Source organism: Mytilus trossulus, chromosome 6 (assembly GCF_036588685.1).
Source record: "Mytilus trossulus isolate FHL-02 chromosome 6, PNRI_Mtr1.1.1.hap1, whole genome shotgun sequence".
NCBI lineage: Eukaryota > Metazoa > Mollusca > Bivalvia > Mytilida > Mytilidae > Mytilus > Mytilus trossulus.
The window spans coordinates 80,720,934-80,742,204 of record NC_086378.1 but is presented as its reverse complement, the minus strand read 5'-3'; the positions used below and the strand labels follow the sequence as shown (position 1 = coordinate 80,742,204).

General features: G+C 30.9%; 1 protein-coding gene and 1 long non-coding RNA gene across 2 annotated transcripts; both read right to left on the bottom strand.

Moving 5' to 3' along the window:
- Positions 1-444: 444 nt before the first annotated feature.
- LOC134723797 (uncharacterized) lies at positions 445-2,222 on the bottom strand. Its single transcript, XR_010108180.1, has 3 exons — positions 2,102-2,222; positions 1,612-1,685; positions 445-618 (listed from the first exon to the last, which is right to left on the bottom strand). It is a non-coding gene; the product is annotated as an uncharacterized LOC134723797 (long non-coding RNA).
- A 145-nt stretch (positions 2,223-2,367) lies between these two features.
- LOC134723044 (solute carrier family 23 member 1-like) lies at positions 2,368-13,928 on the bottom strand. Its single transcript, XM_063586678.1, has 4 exons — positions 13,809-13,928; positions 4,379-4,579; positions 2,951-3,108; positions 2,368-2,371 (listed from the first exon to the last, which is right to left on the bottom strand). Exons 1-4 carry the CDS (start codon positions 13,908-13,910, stop codon positions 2,368-2,370), a joined length of 465 nt encoding a protein of 154 aa, XP_063442748.1. The 5' UTR covers positions 13,911-13,928.
- Between the last annotated feature and the right edge of the window lie 7,343 nt (positions 13,929-21,271).

Sequence of the window (21,271 nt, the reverse complement as noted above, 5' to 3'; positions counted from 1 at the left end):
TTGCAAAAAGAGTAATGTATGAAAACTTGTTGCTGTAAAACTGCATTGTATATATCTACTGAAGTGCAACCTAGTGCACAGTGTTATCCTACTTGCTTTACAAATAGTCCCATTTATCTTTTTTCGACATATTTTTAAATTATGAAAAAGTTGTTTTTTTACATTATTATGATAGACATTTGAAATTACATTAAAACATAAGGGAAACAATTACTTATTATATACTAGTAATAAACAAAAGATCAAATATTTCTAAATTTCCATGTACATTTCAAACACACATTATTAGCAGATACAAATATTAGCAACAGTAGTATACCGCTATTCAAAAGTCATAAATCGATTTAGAGAAAACAAATCGAGGTAACACACATCAATAATAAGAGGAAAAACAATTGTCTAACACATTCTTCTATAGACTAAATTGTATATCTACCCTGCTGATATTCCCCAGTTAGGATCACAAAATGTGTTCATAACTCCATCAAATTGTATTCCTATTAGAAGTAGCGTCGGGACAACTGTAAGTGGTCCAACTACTTTTAATAAAACACCAACAAAACCAGTTAATCCAATTAGCATGTGTACTGCTCCAGCAATGATCAAACAACCTTGCATCTACATAATGAATTGGGATTTAAAAGCATAATTATGAAAACCAGAAAAGCAGGGAATAGGACAACATTCTGGTATTTCAAAATCTATCAATCTATCTATCTAATTGTATCAGTCACAATTTTAAAATGTATAGAATTATTTGTTTGTCTTCGTTGTCTAACATAATATTACGGAATGCGTGATACTTTTTTCCTAGTTGGTAGTCGTACCATTTTAAATTAGGTTTGATTTTAAACAACATATTATCATATTGACACATTTGATTAAATTACAAAAAAAATAGTATAATTCACACAATCTAATTTATAATGAACGGTTATGTTTACTCTCACATAAGAGCAAGCTCTATTGTAAAGTAAGAAGCGAAAATAAAAACCTAAGGCGACATCAGTTTGACGATGTTCAAATCTCGTAAATCGATTTGGAAGAGACAAATAAACTCATTATAAATAGTACCAATATTCAAACTGTATATGCAAGACGCTTCTACTATTGACTCACCATTGACGATCTGATGGAGCGGTTTTTGCGTCAAATGCCGTACATCGTGAACAATCACAAACGTGTTATGTTTTTGATGGGATATGTACACGCCATACAATGGATAAGATGGTATTTTTTTAATGAGAAATGGGAATTTAACAATTAGAAGGTTGAAATTTTCAAATGTCATATATTCTAGTGGAAGTAATTTGATAGATAAAGGCGACATTATTATACCGTTGTTCAATATTAGCATAAATTACTTTCATGTTTAAAAAAAAGCATTTTAAACTATTGTTTAACAATTTGATGAACATTTCCATTTTTGAGTGTTATTTTCCATAGTGTTACTTGTGCACTTCCCTACAACCGTTAACATTTTTAAGAACCATCATTTAACTTATTCCGTGTCAACGAGGTCCATAGAATCTATTACAGGGGGTCTGATTTTTACACTGGAAATTTAAGAAGAAGACTGAAAACAAATTCCATTTTGGTACTTAAACTTACGGCGCGTAGTCTTGGCATGATAATAGTTTCACGGTAGCCAACCACATCCAGTTCATTCGTTGTAAAGTTCAATCCTAATAAAAAAGAAATATTTTTCATTAGTTTAACCACTACTATGAGTACTACTTTTGGCTTTTTCTATTCAGTATTCTGACCAAAATGCAAACAAAGATGATAATGCACGACAATAGCAGATCGCATTTTTTCGTTTAAATACATCAGAACAGTATTTTTACAAATGAAAATAACTATTTAACGCCAAGTTAAGATCAGGTTTGGAATACAAGTGTTTATATAACATAGACATTACATCGGCATGTTTTGTAAAGTATTTAGAAAAATGTATGCTACAGAATCTTTTGAACATTAAATGCAATATAATAATCGGTCTGACCTGATTAACAATTTAGCACAAATATTTTAATTTTTTTAATGCCGAAATATCAACGGTCAAAATTAACATATTCATTATAAAATAAATTATCCGTACCTGAAGTTTCATTGACAATAACTTTATAACCCACTGCTGGACATTTCCACTCTGGCAAGTCTGACAAAACTAACAATGGAAGTATATATGCAACAGTAGGTCCTTGGTAAACTGGAAGTCTTAAAAGGTATATGTGTATTTCTTAATGTACATACATTGTGTTGTCCTTTAAAACTGATAGAGATGAAAATTAAAATGCTGTTTTTTTAAAAATCAATTTCCGATTAAATATAACAAATTACTAAAAAGAAAAGCATCTGTTCTCGTCACCTGTTAAAGAATTCATTCTAATAAAAGTAAATTGATATTAAAAATTGAGGTATATTTCACAGACATTTGTTTTTTTTATCACAGAATTAATTTACCTTCAATGTTTTTTTTTGTTTTGTTTTGTTTTGTTCTTTTTAACATTGGTCTTTTCCCTATACATACATCGCTATTTTAGGAATATACAGTCAGCAGAGATGTGTAATGTTTTATATAACCTTATGTTTTCAAACAAGGCTATCATGCACATGACATAACGTCCTGTAAGAATCCGTCATTCTGTGTCACACTTCTCTGTTCTTACTTAAACGTGTTCTTCAATAGCAAATTTTTGAATTCGATAATTGTGGTTTTCAATAAATCGAAGAAGAGTTAGCTTATTCTGAAATAGCATTGTTTCCTTTACGGTGTTCTTGAAATTTCCAAGAAAATGGCAAACATTTTAAGATGCATTAGATAAGTCATTGCGGTTTTTTTAATACTTGCTTCTCCGTTTAAATAGTTCGCACCGATCTTAAACTATTTTGCTTAGTATTCATATTCAAACACTTTTCCAAATAAAGCCAACAGTTATTCACTCACCTAACACCAAAAGTTGCTTGTAAAAAAGTTGTAATGGCAGACAGGAAAACAGTTGTTGAGAGCATCCGTGTCTTGAGATCGTTGTCATCGTCCCCACATACAGCTTGGGCAACCATTATGGCTGACATAACACAAAATGGCAGACCCATCAAAGTTTGCTTATAAGACATCATCAGATAATGAAAACAACATTTTAATTTCATTTTAAAATAAATTGAATGAAAACAAATTATTGAAACCATTAGCCCTTAATTCGGTGGTTTGGCGTTGTTGCTGTCCGTCATAAATGTTTATCCTCTATTGTTTAAAATAAATGGTAAAGATTTTTCTATTGAATTGTTTCGCATTTGATTTTATTCTTTAGAGTATACTTTAGAAATGTTCATCGCTTAAAGATGACTCAAATTGATACATCAATTTTTTTTTTTTTTTTTTTATCTCTGATGGATCATTTTCTGAGTGGCATTTATACAACGTCTTTACTTTTATATGGTTATGTGAAGTAAGTTTTATTTTGCGACAGGTTCATATGCTTTTTTCCAAAGTGTGTCGTTAATTGTTGCAAATTCAGGTTGTTGTCCGTTGAGATTTTGTTTATCTGCTGGAATTCATTTGAGGTGGTTTGCGCGCATACGTATTATAATAAAGGTCGTACGATGACCTCGTTATTTCTCTCTTAGTAATTAAGATCTTCTTGTTGCTGTCTCCTTGATGTTAACCAAACACCTCCTTTAATTCATATCTACATATTTAAATTGGGGGAAAAATCAGCTAAAGTAAAGTATATGGAAAAAGAACCTTGTCATTAAAATATCTCATCATTTAATCAAACTAATATGTTCTTTTACAGCGAATATTGTGTATATTCTACGCTTTAAAAAAAAATCTGCCTTTTGCAATCCATAGTCTATCTATATTTCACTTATAAGCAACATCAAGGGTGCTGCTGGTTAATACTGTTTCTGCTATCAAATTATCTTAGATTGTTTTCGGCTTTCGATAGGACTCTTTATGCCTTATCTTTAGTTTTCTATGTAGTGTTTTGTGTGTTATTATTTTACTTTTCGTTGTCTTTTTCATCGTGCGATTTACTTTTCTTGCTTTCTTATTGCATGTATAGATATATGAACTTATGTGACATTGTGATTTCAAAAGTGTAAAACAAGAAACGCTCAATCCTGGAAGAAAAAAAAACAATGAAAAATAAATTTAAAAAAAAGGAACTCAGTGAGTAATTCAAAACTAAAAGTCCCTAATCAAATGGCAAAATCAAGAGCTGAAATACATCAAAAGAATACAAAACAGCTGCTATATTCCTAACTTGGTACAGGCAAAATCAAAAGCTCAAACACATCAAATTAAGGATAACAACTGTCAAATTCCTGACCGAAAAGTTGAAATATAGACTTGCTTATTTCTTAGACATACCTGGAATGCGAACAATATTGTCATCAAAATCGATGGTGTATCACTAACTCTATACAACAGCTTCCAATGATCTTCCTCTGTTTCAACCTCTTTGTTAGCAGCAGCTTCATGGTCTTTTGATAATTGTTGTATATTGACTGATTCCGGGAAACTTTTCTTTTGTAAAGGATCATCCTTCTTTTTTATACGAATGTGGATACCCTTCATTAAAAAAGATTTAATATAATTTGACTTAATTCCACTAATTGTTATCTTTTCTTTTTCATTTGAATTTATTTCACTAAGTTCTGTCACTGGTATTGCTCTTTTTGCTCATAGTTTGCCTTTTGCTTTCATACCAAAACCCAACTTTTAATTGATGATGACTAAAAAGGGCTATAGCTACGAGATATATATATTAAAAATCTAAAATATGATTATTTTTCCAATCATTAATGAAAGTACAAAAGTGAAATACTAAATCGCTTTAAGCGAACAGAAAGGTTAAATTTTTGTCAAAACAAGCTAACAAATCAATAGATGATGACTGTTTCAACTATAAGTGAATAATTCAACCTCATTGATTCCGTATTCATGTGAACTTCAATTCAACCCCTTAGCTAGAGATGGATAACGCATGCATTGGTCGTATGACATTTTTTAAAGGAAAAGAATGTCGACATTGAGAGTAAAACAAAGGTTAATCGTTTTATAGACTGATTTTATCCAAGAAATATCATTCCCATGCAGGTAAACACAATGATTAACATTAGTTTTTCTAAATTTTTTTTTATCCTTAATACAAAATTAAACAGACCTACAAAAATCCAAATGCACGTGAACCGACCCTTAAGTAATTTTCAAAACGTTAAGTCAATATCCAATGTCAATCTAATTATATGTTCTTATTTGAATTAGAAAATGGATTAATATCAGGTAAAGTCATAAGAGACTTCAAATAAAAAAAAAAATGAAGCGTATGTTGGTTTTTTTTAAACTAAGTGGCTATTTTTTATTACAAAACTTATTTCGTTCACTTTTTACTGATTGTCCAAATTTAGAAGATTTAAAAAAAATCTATTTTTGGGTTCGACCCAACAATTTGCCGTATGTTTCCGTTTTCCGTATGCAGTTATCGCAGTGTAACCTTTCTCGTAAAAATCCGGTGTTCGCAATACGTATGTGAAAAGGGGAAAACCAAATGCCGACAGTGTCAACAAACGTAAACATCACTCCGTCATCGAAATAAACTGTATCTTATTGTACATATTATACACGTGCTTACCTGAATATCCATGCTTCCTTGTGGATTGATAACAAAGATGACACTAGGTCAACTTCGGTTTCAAAACACGCCCATTTATTAGTTGCCATTTTTTCTTAACAGCGCCTACCGAGTGAAATAATTATTTAGCGTTTAAACGGTATAGATGCGTAACAAATGATAAATTCGTGCACATAAGACTAAGTTTATGTTATATGCATGTTAAGGTTCAAGAAATGGATTAACACTATTTTTCACCAGTCACTCGTTTTAAATGCAGCTTATTTCCGGCTCCTATTAATTGATCAATTGTATTAACATGCAAATGCCAAATTGTGTACAATGTTTAACTTGAATTTAATTGACAAATATGTTTACTCTAAATGTCAAAATCAAAAGCCCAAACACATATCACAAATGGAAAACAACTGTCATACTCTTGACCTTGTACATGCATTTTCTTATGTAGAAAATGGTGGATTAAACCTTGGTTTATAGCTAGCTAAACAAAACTATCACTTGTACTACAGTCGCATATAATTCCATTATATTAGCAATAATGTATGAGCAAACAAACAGACTTATAATTTTATTTTATTGGCAACAATGTATGAGCAATCAAACAGACTTTATAGGTAAAATTGTCAAAACTTTAGTTTTAGAAGTTAACATTGTGGTAAAATCTTTATCACTTTAAAAATCAAATGGCAAATAGGCACTCAGAGTACATTAGCCAAAATAAAAGAGAAGAATACAAAAAAGGTCATAGGACAATAACATAATGACGGGATGTGTAAATACCGAGCCACGCCGAAAACATATCAAATAACCGAGCAGAAAACCGAATTCATTAATGTGTTTCAATTTTTTGAAATGGAACTTTTCAACATTACTAAATATTGACCAAATGTGAAAAATTCCAAAATTTGGTTGCAGAAAAAAATAATTCATCTTCTAAAGTGAAATTGATAATCTGTCATATTATTTTCGTTATAATCTGTTGCATACTATTTATTTTCCCAACTGTATAGTCTCTACTTATATTTTTTGGCATTTCAAGTTATTTCACCATCTGCTCCAACTATTGCTAACTCGTTAACATTAATATTTTATTCAGGTTAAGTATCACGATTCCAAAACTATGTTCCGATGCCGTTATTTAAAGAGTTGTCTTTGCTGCACTGAATATGAATTTTTAATATGTTAGGATAAACTTAATTAGAAGACATTAGAAGTAGTGCGAATGCCAATCAATAAACTTTGCATAGACCAAATAACCTAAACGTTGGCAACTTATGTCATTGTACGCCCACCAAACAGGAGCAAAACCAATACTACATAGCAAGCTATAAAATGACATAAAATGACATGCCATTTTCGTACATTTGTCCTGAATTGTATCGTTTCACTTAAAAACGTGTAGGCCAAATTTACTCACCGATGACATCTATAGTGTTGCAGTGTTACTTGAAAGTTTTTGACGGTACTTATACGTTGTGCACTGGTAGCAGACCAAAACTCTTTATCAGAAATTTATATGAATGGGTCAAGGATTGAAAACCGAGGCCGATATGAAAAATGACATGTAATGTTACGAATACCACATATCTTAGTTACAATACAAGTTATTAGGAAATATCTCTTAGTTTTATTTGTAATGGTTGTTTATCCATCTCATCAGTTTGATAACAACATGGTCAACAGTCAGAGGACAATGACATTGTTTCTCGAGGTGACATTAACGAGCTTTTTCAATGACATAGTATTTGGTATCTCTGATGAGTTTATAGTAATGGATCCAACAATGGTATTGTACACCAACACTTAACCAGGAAGTAAATTCAGATACCAGCAGTGGTAGGTGAGAGCTGATAATCGGTTGATCATCTTGGTCGATAGATGATATCAACGTCTAATCCGGCAACAATATGTTGTTTAGTTCTATATGTTTTTTTGTGGATTTGTGGTAGATATTGTCTTACATTTGTCTTTAATATACAAAATAGCATATGGCTATGATTTTAAAGGTTATAGAACTTTTCTGAGATTTAATGAGTTCGTTTATCTGAAGTGTAATGACATAATTTTTAAGACTACTAAAAAAAAAGCTTTAGTTTTTAATAAGTCAATGCGTGGCAAATATTATTTGCCATGTTATTAAAATATAAATGAAATGACCATTTGGTCTACTTTACTGCTTGTATATTTCTTAGCTGCCGAGTTTACGTTTGATGACACGAGAGTTACATCAAAATCAAAACTAACAGATTTTAAAATCGTGTCGAAAAATGAAATATATATCATGATATTTCTGTTGTAAATATTTATATAGAACTTTCTCTCAACTGTCAATTGTTCATAACCAAACCCGATATGTTATTTTTATGCAATCTGTTTAAAGTGTTGCACATTTTGTTGGGCTTTTGAAATATCTGAACGGTATCGGTTTAGTTCATTGTTGATGTTAAATTTTACTCTTTGTCATGCAGCAATATCAGGTAACAATTTTTAAAACAAATACGACTGCGTTCAGACAATAAGCAGATATTCCATAGAATTGAGTCTTAGAATAGTAATCCGATCTATTTCACTTTCGTGTTGTAACGCTTTTAAACAAAATCTTTAACGGAAGCTAGGGCTGGCAATGTGTGAACGCTTCATTTTCGGTATTTTTTAAATTCTGCAGATTTACCATCAAGAAATCGCCTTTAACATTGGTATTATTTCGATTCTGTAGTTGTATTAATAAATAGTTTTACTTTTTTAAAGTTGTACAAATAATACTACGCAACAATAACAAATGAGCCAACAAGTGAACAAACAAAGATACTTTCTAATCATACATTACATCACCCGATATGTAACGAATTGAAAATGTTTATCAACAGATACATATCCTCATACTATCTCGTCAGGTCGCTGTTACTAGTGTCACAGACGTTATTTTTTTGTCTGATATATCTAACACATCTAGGTAAAAGGTAAGTGACAAATATGAATATATGTGTTGTACTTGAGATAGTTCAAGGATAATAAACAGCACAATTTTATTTGAGAAGATTGTTAATCATACATATAGGTAAATAAATATGTACATGCCGCTCAATGGTTAACCGCGATGTTGACATGATTGTGTTTATTTCTTATATTTACAAGAAGGGATTTTTGTAATGTATTCACTATTAGCAGGCAGTTCGGTTGTAATTTGATAAATTCATCAGTATCATACGCTATTTATCAGTCAAAACTAGGTTCGATAATTCAGTCGCTCAAGATAAACGGATTAGAGGCCTCTATTACAGACATTCGTGTATTTCTCGACAATTTATCAATATAAATTCGAATAACTAGAATTGAATATTGTCGAAAGATTTCTTTAAATATGATAAAAAGCTCACATTTTCCAAGATAGTTAATTTTAATGTAGTTTACGACCTCAATAAAAATATGATTTATAAAATTATAAAGATGTCTAGTTATTTAAAAGAAAAGAAATTAATCATATCTACAAAGCCCCGCAAGAATGAGATTTCGTTTACTGCTGTACCCCTATTTTTGACATTTTTACATGTTTTGTCTCTTTGATTTGCTAACTCATTGTTGTCTATATAATGGAATTGTATGCAACTGTCATACAGGTGAGAGGTTTAGCTAGCTTTTTAACAAGATTTAAACCAACATATTATACTTACAAAAATGCCTGTACTAAGTCAGTAATATACCTGATGTTGTTTTCTATTGTTGAATAAAGTTGAGATTTTTAAGGGACTTTTGGTTTTAAATTTTGCTTGATGTTCAGAACTTTTGTAAATTTTCTTTGTCTGTACTTCATCCACATATTTGTAAATAACATAACATCAGTTAACGTTAAGCTGCTGGAATGTGAGTTAACTCTTTTAACACCATACAGTTGTCTTCGGTTTCGAGCACATGCTGATTTTACTTCTTAAAAAAGCAAAAGGGGTGATCTTTCTTTATTTTAAAATGATATAAACGCCGCTTGAAGGTATACTTAGTTGCTTAAATATATAGAGCATTGCTCAAGATTTGACTTCATTAATTCCTATAATAAATTGCTGAATGAGGTCTGCAGTTTAGTGAAAGACGGCCTAATAATGATGTCATATCAGCTTTCACTCAAAGATTGCGAATATTCTTTAAAATTCTTCTATAATTAATTTAGTATTTGTGTACTTTTATCTAGTTTATCATTATTTAAAATTTATAGCTTCTCTATTTGAAAGTAATGATGTTATATGCTTACCAATGAGACAACTATCTATTATAGTTCAAATGCTGTGTATAGGGGCATTTGTCACAGAGGGATCGAGGAAGTTCGACACAATAAAAGATGTTTTGAACACGTTTGTTGCGCTCGCGCTCACCAAAAAAACTTAATATTGTGTCTCGCAGTTGATATTTTACCATATCAATATGCATTGAACCTAATAATCGGTACAAATCGCACTCTCAACCATTAATAGACACCGTCGGAAGATGCAATCTTTTATACCTATGATGTCTGTTTGTTTTGTTGACACATCGTTATCAATATAATTGAATTTTATGCGACTGTCATACAAGAGAAAGATTTAGCTAGCTATAAAACCACGTTTAATCCACCATTGTCTACCTAAGAAAATGCCTGAACAAATTCAGGAATATGACAGTTGTTATCCATTCGTTTGGTGTGTTCGAGTTTTTAATTTTGTCATTTGATAAGGGACTTTTCTTTTTGAATTTTCTCAGAGTTCAATATTTTTGTGATTTCTCTTTTATAAATGTGATGTACACAATTTTCGATTCGGCAGTGAGAGAGGAATGTTGGACATCGCGTGGAGAATAATTTACTCGGTGGTCATAAAGGAATCTTTTAACATGACGTGCTTTACTCGTTGACGATAAAAGGTTCATCAATATCGTACTTGGGACCTCTAGATAGCATAAATGTTTATTAAATCACACATTTACTTTTCATTCGATTTACATAGAAAGGATAATTTATAACTAGTGTATTGTTTTCTTTACTAATGAGAGACTTTTCAGATGACGCATTACATTCTTACAACTATTATTTATTTTCTTACTCTTTTTTTAAATTTTTATTACATACCCCATTCTTTCCGAAAATATATTTATTCTCCATTGGATAGATTAGCCAACATATGCTCAGTACTTTCTACTGTATATACAAAGTATATATATATTCATTCAATCAGTTTAGGACTTCCGTTTAATATTAGTATCGTTAAGCTGGATCACGTCCGTGAATTCATTATACCGTTATGTAACGTGTTCGTGATCGGCTTATGTTTTGCAGATCATCGAAGAATACATCCATCGTATGGAGAGGCGAAAGATATCTAATGTACATTCAAAATCATAAGTCGAAAATAAATTGACAACGCCAGGTTTAACAAAAAGAAAACAGAAGAAAAAAGTGCAAACATTCAATATAGAAAACTAAAGACTGAGAAACACGAACCCAACCAAAAACTAAGGTTGATCTGAAATGTTCGAGAAGGGTAAGCGGAATTTGCTCCATGATACACATCATGTGGCACATGTAGTGTTGATCATGTTGGTACAACCTGATAAATAGTCTCATTCGGAAGGCCACATTCGGAGAAAAACTTGACGGGATTGTAGTTATGACAAAAAGCACATATCTGTTGTCATCTGTGAAATAGATTTTTCGATAACGATCAACCAATTTGTGATTGTGTCCGTAATATAAACGAAGTGATGATTGCAACTTCAAAACTTATAAAGAGGTATTAGCTTCGATTGAGACAACAAGTCGAAATAAGATTGTGTTTTGATTTCAATCAATAATAAAAGAGGAGTATAAAAATGAAATTAAGCTATTAACAGTAATTTAGGTCCAATGTCGTCGTAATTAGCTCTTAGTACGCAAATGTATTTTTGGCTTGAAAGTTAATTATTCAATTTCTGTGAAGTCAACATTTAACAATAAAACAAGAGAGAAACATAATAATCATTTCATTGAATGATTCGGCTTACACAAATAATCATTCTTAGGCACGTCATTCAATGATATACATATATATATATTTTTTATCTATAACATGAAACCAACAAACCTAGACAATCGTAATAATACCAAAGCACGTGCTTGTTTGTTTATGTATATTCATGTTTATATCGGGTAATAAGACCGAAATACAGTCTTCAGCTGCCATCTTAAGGGTTAGACAAAATATGTCTTGTTGTCTAAAATACGTACAAAATGCTGATTCAGTGTAACAGGTCTAGGCTTTGTTGTTTGTTTCACTTGGACTTTTAGTAATTTGATTATACCTTTAAGAATGTTATAAATCAAATTTGCAAATTTTGGTCAAATCAGCAAAATAAGAATTTAATATGGTAAGGTGTCAATACGACCGTTTGCAATGAACAGAACCCATACCGAACGTTGCAGAGCTTAGCTACGGTTATATATGCCTAGGGACAGAAAAAAGTCAAATTGTTTAAATCATTCAAAAAAATTGATGAACAGTTATTAAATGTAAACGACCACATCTAAACTAATTGCCTGTTTTTGATATCGGGAGATAAAACTTCTACCATTATTGTTAATTACCCGATTGTTTTCATACACCATCTTTATCCTAGATATTTATGTTCGCATGTTGTATACAGCGTCTACATGAAATAATCAAATAGGACAAAATAACCTCAAAACATGGTCAGTGTTACTCTTGTCATACAAGTGAGAGATTTAGCGCTATAAAACCAGGTTCAATCCACCTTTCTCTACGATTATTTGAAAATGCCTGTACCAAGTCAGGAATATGACCGTTGTTGTTTATGCGTTTGATGTGTATTATCAATTGATAAGGAACTTTCATGTTTTGAATTTTCCTCGGACTTTTTTTTTTGTATATATAACTTCTTTTGTGGGATTATTCCTTTCCTTTAAAATTATCATTATATAAATTACTTACTTAATAAATTCTCATTATTCTCTGAATTGAATCAGAGAATCTGTAATAATTTTCTTAATTATTTCATTGATAAAATAACTAATCTGTTTTGTGATTTTACAAGACTCCGAAAATTTCAGGGGATTTACAACAAAATCCTGGTTACATAATTTGTGTAACGTAACATATAAAAATGCAAATAGATGAAATTGATTTCATGAGTCACAGAGTTCTATATGTTTGTTTATTTATTTATTTTTACACAAAATGTTTTTAAATTTGCCAATTAATGAGTTTTTGATCAAAATTTTCTTGATTTTTGATCTAGTGGATACATGTTTGATTATTAGAAAAACATCCTTTCTGATATTAAAAACTAAATATGCTTAGAACATTTGCCACTCATACCACTAAAACTCTTTGCAGCGCACAGCGTAAAGCGTAAAGCATAAAGCAGTGAACAATCTAAATTTCTTGATTTATAATAATCACGCTTATTTTGTTTGTCGCTCTAACAGGTTCCTTAAAATCCCTGGTGCAAGTTTGAAAAAAATATGTTCCCTAAAAACGGAAAACAACACTTTGTAAATTCAATGTGTCCGAATCTCTTTTCTATATATTATCAGGAACACTGTTCATATACATAGATGACTATTTTCTTTAAGTAGTTTTTTTTTAATTTTCTTAGTGAACTTGTACTAAAACTTCTTATTGATATAGACGTATTGGCTAAACAGCCATTTAAAAGTGTGAATTTATAGCATTGTTTTATTAATTGTAAAACAGTAAGAACATTCACTGGTATACGACTATATTTCACAAATTCTCCATAATGCTGAATAGGCTTTTAGAAAATCTGCTGTACTCACAAATATTATCGATATGACTTCTTTTTCAAAGTGCAGAAGTCACATATTGGTATATAAATGGTATATCACCATTAAATAAAGGCAACAGTAGTATTCCGCTGTTCAAAACTCATAAATCGATAGAAAAAAACCAAAACGGGTTACAAACTAAAACTGAGGGAAAAGCATTAAATATAATAGAACAACGACACAACATTAAAATGTAACACACACAGAAACGAAATAAGCATTAGACAAAATCCGATGAGAATAACAAATAAAACAATTCAAAACTTATAGATCGAACGAGGTCTTCATTTCTTATCAAAATCAAGGAATAATTAATATGTTTTTGTTTAATTGTACATGTACTAAATTTTTTATTGTCCTACCGTCTCGTCCTTAACAATATCCGCATTGGCTAAATCAAATCCCGTCAAAATATCACCTTTACTTGACAATCGGCGGACATATCCCATAGAAGCATCCATCATTAAATGGGTTATAGTCGGATGAATCTGAAGGTAATGTTGACATGTATGAAGTGCAATATTTTTTTAATTATATATGCGGGACCTTGAACACTGACCGTTAAAGTTGACCGGAGCGTGTCGACTTAATGATATAGAAATTGCATACATAAAGTGGCTAGAAGTAGTTATTCATAAGTTTAAAGCTTTATGCGTGCATTTAATGACTTTTAGATATGAAGATTGGGATAAAGGTGAATATGATTTTTAAACAAATCCCCTGCAGCATATATCTATTATACGATAGAAAATATAAAAGAGGTCAGTTTTCCATGTATCTATTTCACTCACTGGATCGAAATCTGTTAGAAATGGAAAAAAAAAGAAAAAAAGAATTTGATGTGAATAAGAAACTTCACAAAACTTTTCAGACATTAAATGTAATTAAAAGTTACACAATATTGTTATACAGTTTCGACAATAATCAAACACTATACATATGATTGTTAAATTTTGCTTTGAAGGACATCCTTACCAAAAATAAACTTATTTTCGAAATATCAAAAATCTGTAAGCATACTTGTTCGGAAATACGTCATAATATTATGAAATCCTCAAAGTACACACAATTAGCTATGAAACGGAGAATTATAGTAAGCATCTGTAGCATTTTGACAAATAGTGTACCTTCATTGAAGCTCAATGCAAAACAATTAATGTAAAATGTCAAAGAAGACTTGCTTACATTAAAAACGTTTAAGTGTCGCCATGCAACTTTATAGAAAAAGACAGATATCTTGTAACTTGATCTCCGTGTGTCAGTTATAATAATGGAAGAAGAAACTAGAAAAGTGACGTTCAAGTACATTTAAGTGCTTGTATATGGATATATACACTGCTAAACACTTTTTGTGAGAAGTTCATCAATTTCTCTCTATCGTCATGTACCAATGAACATTAAAAATTAAAAATACCGTAGTACTTTTTCTAATAAATAAGAGTGGATACATTGATGAGGTGTTGATGTTTAACGCAATTTTCAGCTTACTTATCTATATCATAGCGAAAAGGTTTTTATGAGCATTCCTATTTGTTTTATTCCCTATTGGTGTAATGACAAAATATAAAAGGTACAAAAAATAATTTAGAATCTACTTAACTCTGGTATACAGATATAATACCAAACAAAAGAAAACAATGAACGATACTGTTCTTAAAAAAAATGAAAACAACACGTTTTATAAATTTCTTGTGTTCGAAGCGCTTTTCTGGATATACCTTCATCAGGAACGCCCAAAGCCAAACAATTGAAATCCGAAGATGGATAAGTACTGAAACCGTTCACGCGGTTATACGATCATTCCTTATACTATCTCAAGTATCATCTTTTCTTAACTGGAATAATTATAATCATGGTGAAAAGTATATCGCGACTGGATCCTAAGTGTTGTATTTTTTTTATTTTTTTTTGAATTTTTGCATAAAAAAAATTATTTGGAAGCCTAACGATAATGTGGTAAACTGTAGAAGGCATTCAAACTAGGTATAGGTATTTGCTTAGTTTATTTTGAATGATATTTTCAAATTGTTTTTGAACCCAAAACAGGACCAAGTAGAACAAAATATCGAAGTTATGTAGGGTTCAGAATCGAAAAGGAGAAAATAAATCTAAGTATCACTTCTCATTCCTAAGAGATCTAGGATTTTTATTGTTTTTTCTTTAATTCGTAAACAAAATCTCAATGGCCTTGTGTTGTATCATGATTTGTATAAATGTTACGTAGCACCAATTCTAAGGTACTTTTTGGTATCGTAATAGTTATACCCTATGCAAATTCTCAGGGTATACCAAAACCGGTTTAAATTATCATTATCGCGTCTACGATCAACCTTGTACGAGAAAAATGAACATTGTTTTCTGTAAGAAATACCTAAATAATCTTTAACTGAAATCTATGTAAAAAGTAAAATCACAAAAATACTCAAATTCCGAGGAAAATTCAAAACAGAATGTCTCTAATAAAATATCAAAATCAAAAGCTAAATCACATCAACGAATGGATAACAACTGTCATATTCCTGCCACGGTACAGCCATTTTCTAATGTAGAAAATGGTAGATTTAATCTTGTTTTATATATAACAATAAATGGTGTTATTCAAAGTGCTACTATCAACCTCCATGCAATACAAACTGTTGCAGTAATTCAATGAACCTGCATTTTAACATGGAGTTACTTAGAAAATACCCCTACATTTTATAACTCACAACTGATGTTACTTTAAAATAAAACATATTGCTGTTGTTAATAGCTTTTAGATAGTATCAGATTTCTGACAATGTATAATTTTAAATTTGTCTAACTATATCATAGTACCGACTACTAATATTTCCCGTAGATTATTTGTTGGCATACTACCCAAAAGATATTTGATTTCTATATATATATTTACCAAGCATTGTTCCTTGAATAATACAGACGTTTTAAAATCATAATTCGAAGGGAAGCTGACAATACCAGGAGGAAAAACACAAAAGACAAATAAAAATCTTCAAATGTATATAGAAAACTAACAACGGAGCAACACAAACCTCACCAACTAATAAGAATTGATCCAAGCTAATTTCAAATGTGTATGATGATATTTCCATGCATTACACCCGTAGTTTTGCTCATGGTAAGTACACATGTGGACAGAATCCTTCTTCAGTAATGTTATTGTTAAGATGTTATTGTGGATGCGACACTTGGATAATATCCATGATCAGTTGCAACAAACTATTCAATAACACCAATTATATCACGACAACTTGCGAAACGTTCTAACATATGTTTTCAACTTTAACTAGAAAGTCTTCGTTTAATAACATTCTTGTAATCAGCAACCCTCTATCATGAAAATAATGATAGAAGAGCTAAGCTCTGGAATGTCTTAATGACTGAAGGATCCATATGTAGACGCTGCTGTAATCATCCTACATAAAAATGGAAATCCACAAAAAGAACGAAATGACCTCTTTTACCGACCCTCATTTTCAATGTCAAATTATTAGATGCGATATGTCTGTCTATCAGGTTTCATATGAACTTAACCTCATTTTATAGTTCATTGGTCAATGAAAAGTGTGCATAGTTTTTTCAGTTTATCAGAAATCATAACATGTATAAGCAAAGGGTCATCTATATTTGGTGTACGTTAAAATTGTAAAGTGTACATTGTATTGACATTAGAACTCCTCCTCACTTATTGCGATTTTGTTGATAACTTATTCTTACTTATTAGGCACAACTTCTTCAGAATTTGGGTCCTCAATGCTCTTCAACTTCGTACTTGTTTACGGCTTTATTCCTATTTTGATCTGAGCGTCACTGGTGAGTCTTATGTAGGCGAAACGCGCATCTGGCATTATGAATTGCCATTTTTATATTATGGTTCGTTTCTGTGTATGTTACATTTTAGTGCTGTGTTTCTGTTACGTCGCAGTTCTCCTCTTGTATTTGAAGCGTTTCCCTTAATTTGAGCTTGTTTCCCAAATTAGTTTTTTCTCAATCGAATTATGAATTTCGAACAGCGGTATACTACTGTTGCCTTAATTTATAAGTCTGGTACCTTCGATAACTGTAATTGTGATGTCAATGATAAATTATCATCAAATATTGTGAAGTCACTTATAACTTATCGTCAATTATTGTGATGTCAATGATAACTTATCCTAAATCATTGTGAAGTCACTTATAACTTATCGTCACGTATTGTGATGTCACTAATAACTTATCGTCACGTATTGTGAAGTCACTAATAACTTATCGTCACGTATTGTGAAGTCACTAATAACTTATCGTCACGTATTGTGAAGTCACTAATAACTTATCGTCACTAATAACTTATTATCAATTATTGTAATGTCACTAATAACTTATCGTCACGTATTGTGATGTCACTTATAACTTATCATCAATTATTGTGATGTCACTAATAACTAATCGTCACGTATTGTGATGTCACTAATAACTTATCCTCACGTTTTGTGATGTCACTTATAACTTATCGTCACGTATTGTGATGTCACTTATAACTTATCGTCACGTATTGTGATGTCACTAATAACTTATCCTCACGTATTGCAATGTCACTAATAACTTATCATCACTTATTGTGATGTCACTAATAACTAATCGTCACGTATTGTGATGTCACTTATAACTTATCATCAATTATTGTAACGTCACTTATAACTTATTGTCACGTTTTGTGATGTCACTTATAACTTATCGTTACGTATTGTGAAGTCACTAATAACTTATCGTCACGTATTGTGATGTCACTAATAACTTATCGTCACGTATTTTGATGTCAATGATAGCTTATCCTAAATCATTGTGAAGTCACTTATAACTTATCGTCACGTATTGTGATGTCACTAATAAATTATCGTCACGTATTGTGATGTCACTAATAACTGATTGTCACGTATTGCGATGTCAGTTATAACTTATCGTCACGTAATGTGATGTCACTAATAACTTATCGTCACGTATTGTGATGTCACTAATAACTTATCATCAATTATTGTAATGTCACTTAAAACTTATTGTCACGTTTTGTGATGTCACTAATAACTTATCGTCACGTATTGTGATGTCACTAATAACTTATCCTCACGTTTTGTGAAGTCTCTTATTACTTATCGTCACGTATTGTGAAGTCACTTATAACTTTTCGTCACGTACTGTGATGTCACTTATAACTTATCGTCACTTATTATGATGCCAATAATAACTTATCATCAATTATTGTGATGTCCCTAATAACTTATCGTCACGTATTTTGATGTGAATGATAACGTATCCTCACGTATTGTGAAGTCACTTATAACTTATCGTCACGTATTGTGAAATCACTTATAACTTGTCGTCACGTATTGTGATGTCACTAATAACGTATCATGAATTATTGTGATGTCACTTATAACTTAACCTCAATTATTGTGATTTCACTTATATTTTGTCGACACTTATTGCTAGTATGTTGTAATGATTTTGTCCAACATTGCGTACTTAATCTTATCTCTCGCTGAAGATAACTCAAATTTTATCATGTAGTCCTGTTACTCGTGTATTAATGAATATTTTTTTTATTTCGCCTTTTTCTTCTACTATTTAGCAAATTTAACATCCCCGCGTCAATCACTTCCTTATTGAAAATCTTTATGTTGTTCTAATTTTTTTTTAAGATGCATATAAAACCAAAAAACAAGAGAAATCACTTTATCATATTTACATGTAAAGAGAGTTTTTTTGTTCGCTCGTTTGATATGTTTGAGCTTTTGATTTTCCCATTTGAACAGGGACATTACGTTTTAAATTAAACTTGACGTTTGGTATTTGTGTAGAACTTTTGTCTTAAAGTCACGATTAACAGGACCGACACGTCTGATATGACAACAAGTTTAAGATTGTTCATAACAAAAGTTATAAATGTATAAGAACAAGTTGAGTTGATGTTTAGTCAATATACATTTGTTGGGAAGCAATAACAAGAAAAACACTATTTTGGTTGTGAATATTGTAATCTAGGTCTTTAAACATGTTAAACGTTAAAATAGATATAAACACAACAAAAAAGGGTGGAGTTATGCCTCTTTCTCTGAAATCGTGTTTCTTATATTCTCTCTGATGTTGTAACGTAACCTTATGTTGTATACATGATTCAAACCATATGAGTATTCGGATCATATGCGTATGGTCATAACAAAACGTGTAGGTATTTTGAAAGTAACTTTACTGTAAGCTTCATAAAGTTATACCCTTTAAGATATACAAAACTTAAGAGATTCTAAAAATTGAGAAAGATTTGGACTTTAACCTATAATGGTTTACTTTTTAAATTGTTATTTGGATGGAGAGTTGTCTCATTGGCACTCACACCACATCTTCCTATATCTGTTTTATATTATTTTTTACATTACATTTTACTCACTAGTTGAAAATTAATGTAAACACATGTTTGCGTGGTTATTATCGATTTTTCCCTACGCAAACAATATATCGTCTTCGACTTTGGAAAACAACTCCCAGAAATATCTAAATGATCCGTTAACAGTCAGTTTTTTTACTACACACGTATCTTTTGGTGATTAAAATTGTAATCAAATGATCTTTTTTAAAATATTGTGTGACAGCACGTATACACTTCTGTTTTTGTATGTTTACGAGTACGAAGAAGAAACAAGAACACATCAACTAGGTGAAAATAAGTAGAAATTAGAAGATGATAAACAATAATGTCAAAATACACGAATGCCCGCCCGCACTATCACTTTCTATGTTCAGTGGACCATAAAATTGGGGTCAAATCTCTAATTTGGCATTACAATTAGAAAGATAAAATCATAGGAAAAATGTGTACAAAGTTGCAAGTTAATTGGACTTCAACTTCACCAAAAGTTTTATTCATAAGCGGGATAGATGGACCGAAATCAAGGGAAAAAGAAAACAAAAGTATCATTTTCAATTGCATGTGGTTTCACTAACAGGAGAAAAGATTGACAGGATAAGAAACTTTTAATTGACTCAAGCTAAAATACCAAGTACACCAAAATTAAACTAATTTGTTTTCAGGCGGTTTTTCAAGTTTATTCAAAAATTTACTCTATTGTCTTAAAACACATATACTCCAGCTCGTTAAAAACCAAAGAGTATATACTTATTTACTCCGAGCATACCACCATACGTGTATTTTCCATATAATAATTTTGTCCAATACATATATACCTGAAACAAATGTTGAAGACATAATTGTGTGGTCTCCTTTGGAGTTTCTTAGAATTAACAAAACTTACTGTGTTTTAATTTTGCGTGTGCTGGAGTCCCATGCTAGAGTAAACAGCAAAATTTATTTGAATGAGAAAGTAAAATATGAGTTACAAAAGTTCAAAGATACTTTTTGTAAGTTATATTCTGCAAATTTATCATGTTAGCAATTTAGGAGCAGAACCAAATATAAAATCGAACGAAGGGACGAATAGACAGATACCAAATCATCTTATAATTAAACCTTCGCTTTATAAAACAAAGGAGCGTATAGTCTTATTAAACCTTCGCTTTATAAAACAAAGGAGCGTATAGTCTTTCTTAAAATCAAAACATCGACGAATTCAGTCAAATTCTAATTAACGGTTAGTCAATGGGAAGGCATATATAAAATTTAAATCTAGGGGCTGTTCCTTGATCACATTTCATTGTATATGCCTTTTCATTCATAATTTAATGTAAAACGTATTCACATCTCGAGTTATCTTATTATTGGTACATGTATATTGATAGTTGATTTTGCTGTCTACTTACATAACTGTCATATTTGTTGAATTTGTGACAATGTGAT

Bases quoted from the DNA above. Each gene is read 5' to 3' on its own strand.
- LOC134723044 (XM_063586678.1), bottom strand. From the start codon at position 13,910: ATGATGGATGCTTCTATGGGATATGTCCGCCGATTGTCAAGTAAAGGT. The intron at 4,580-13,808 runs GTAGGACAATAA...TTTTTAATGAAG, and splicing joins ATATTGTTAAGGACGAGACG to GGTATCCACATTCGTATAAA. The intron at 3,109-4,378 runs GTATGTCTAAGA...ATGTCTTATAAG, and splicing joins CAATATTGTTCGCATTCCAG to CAAACTTTGATGGGTCTGCC.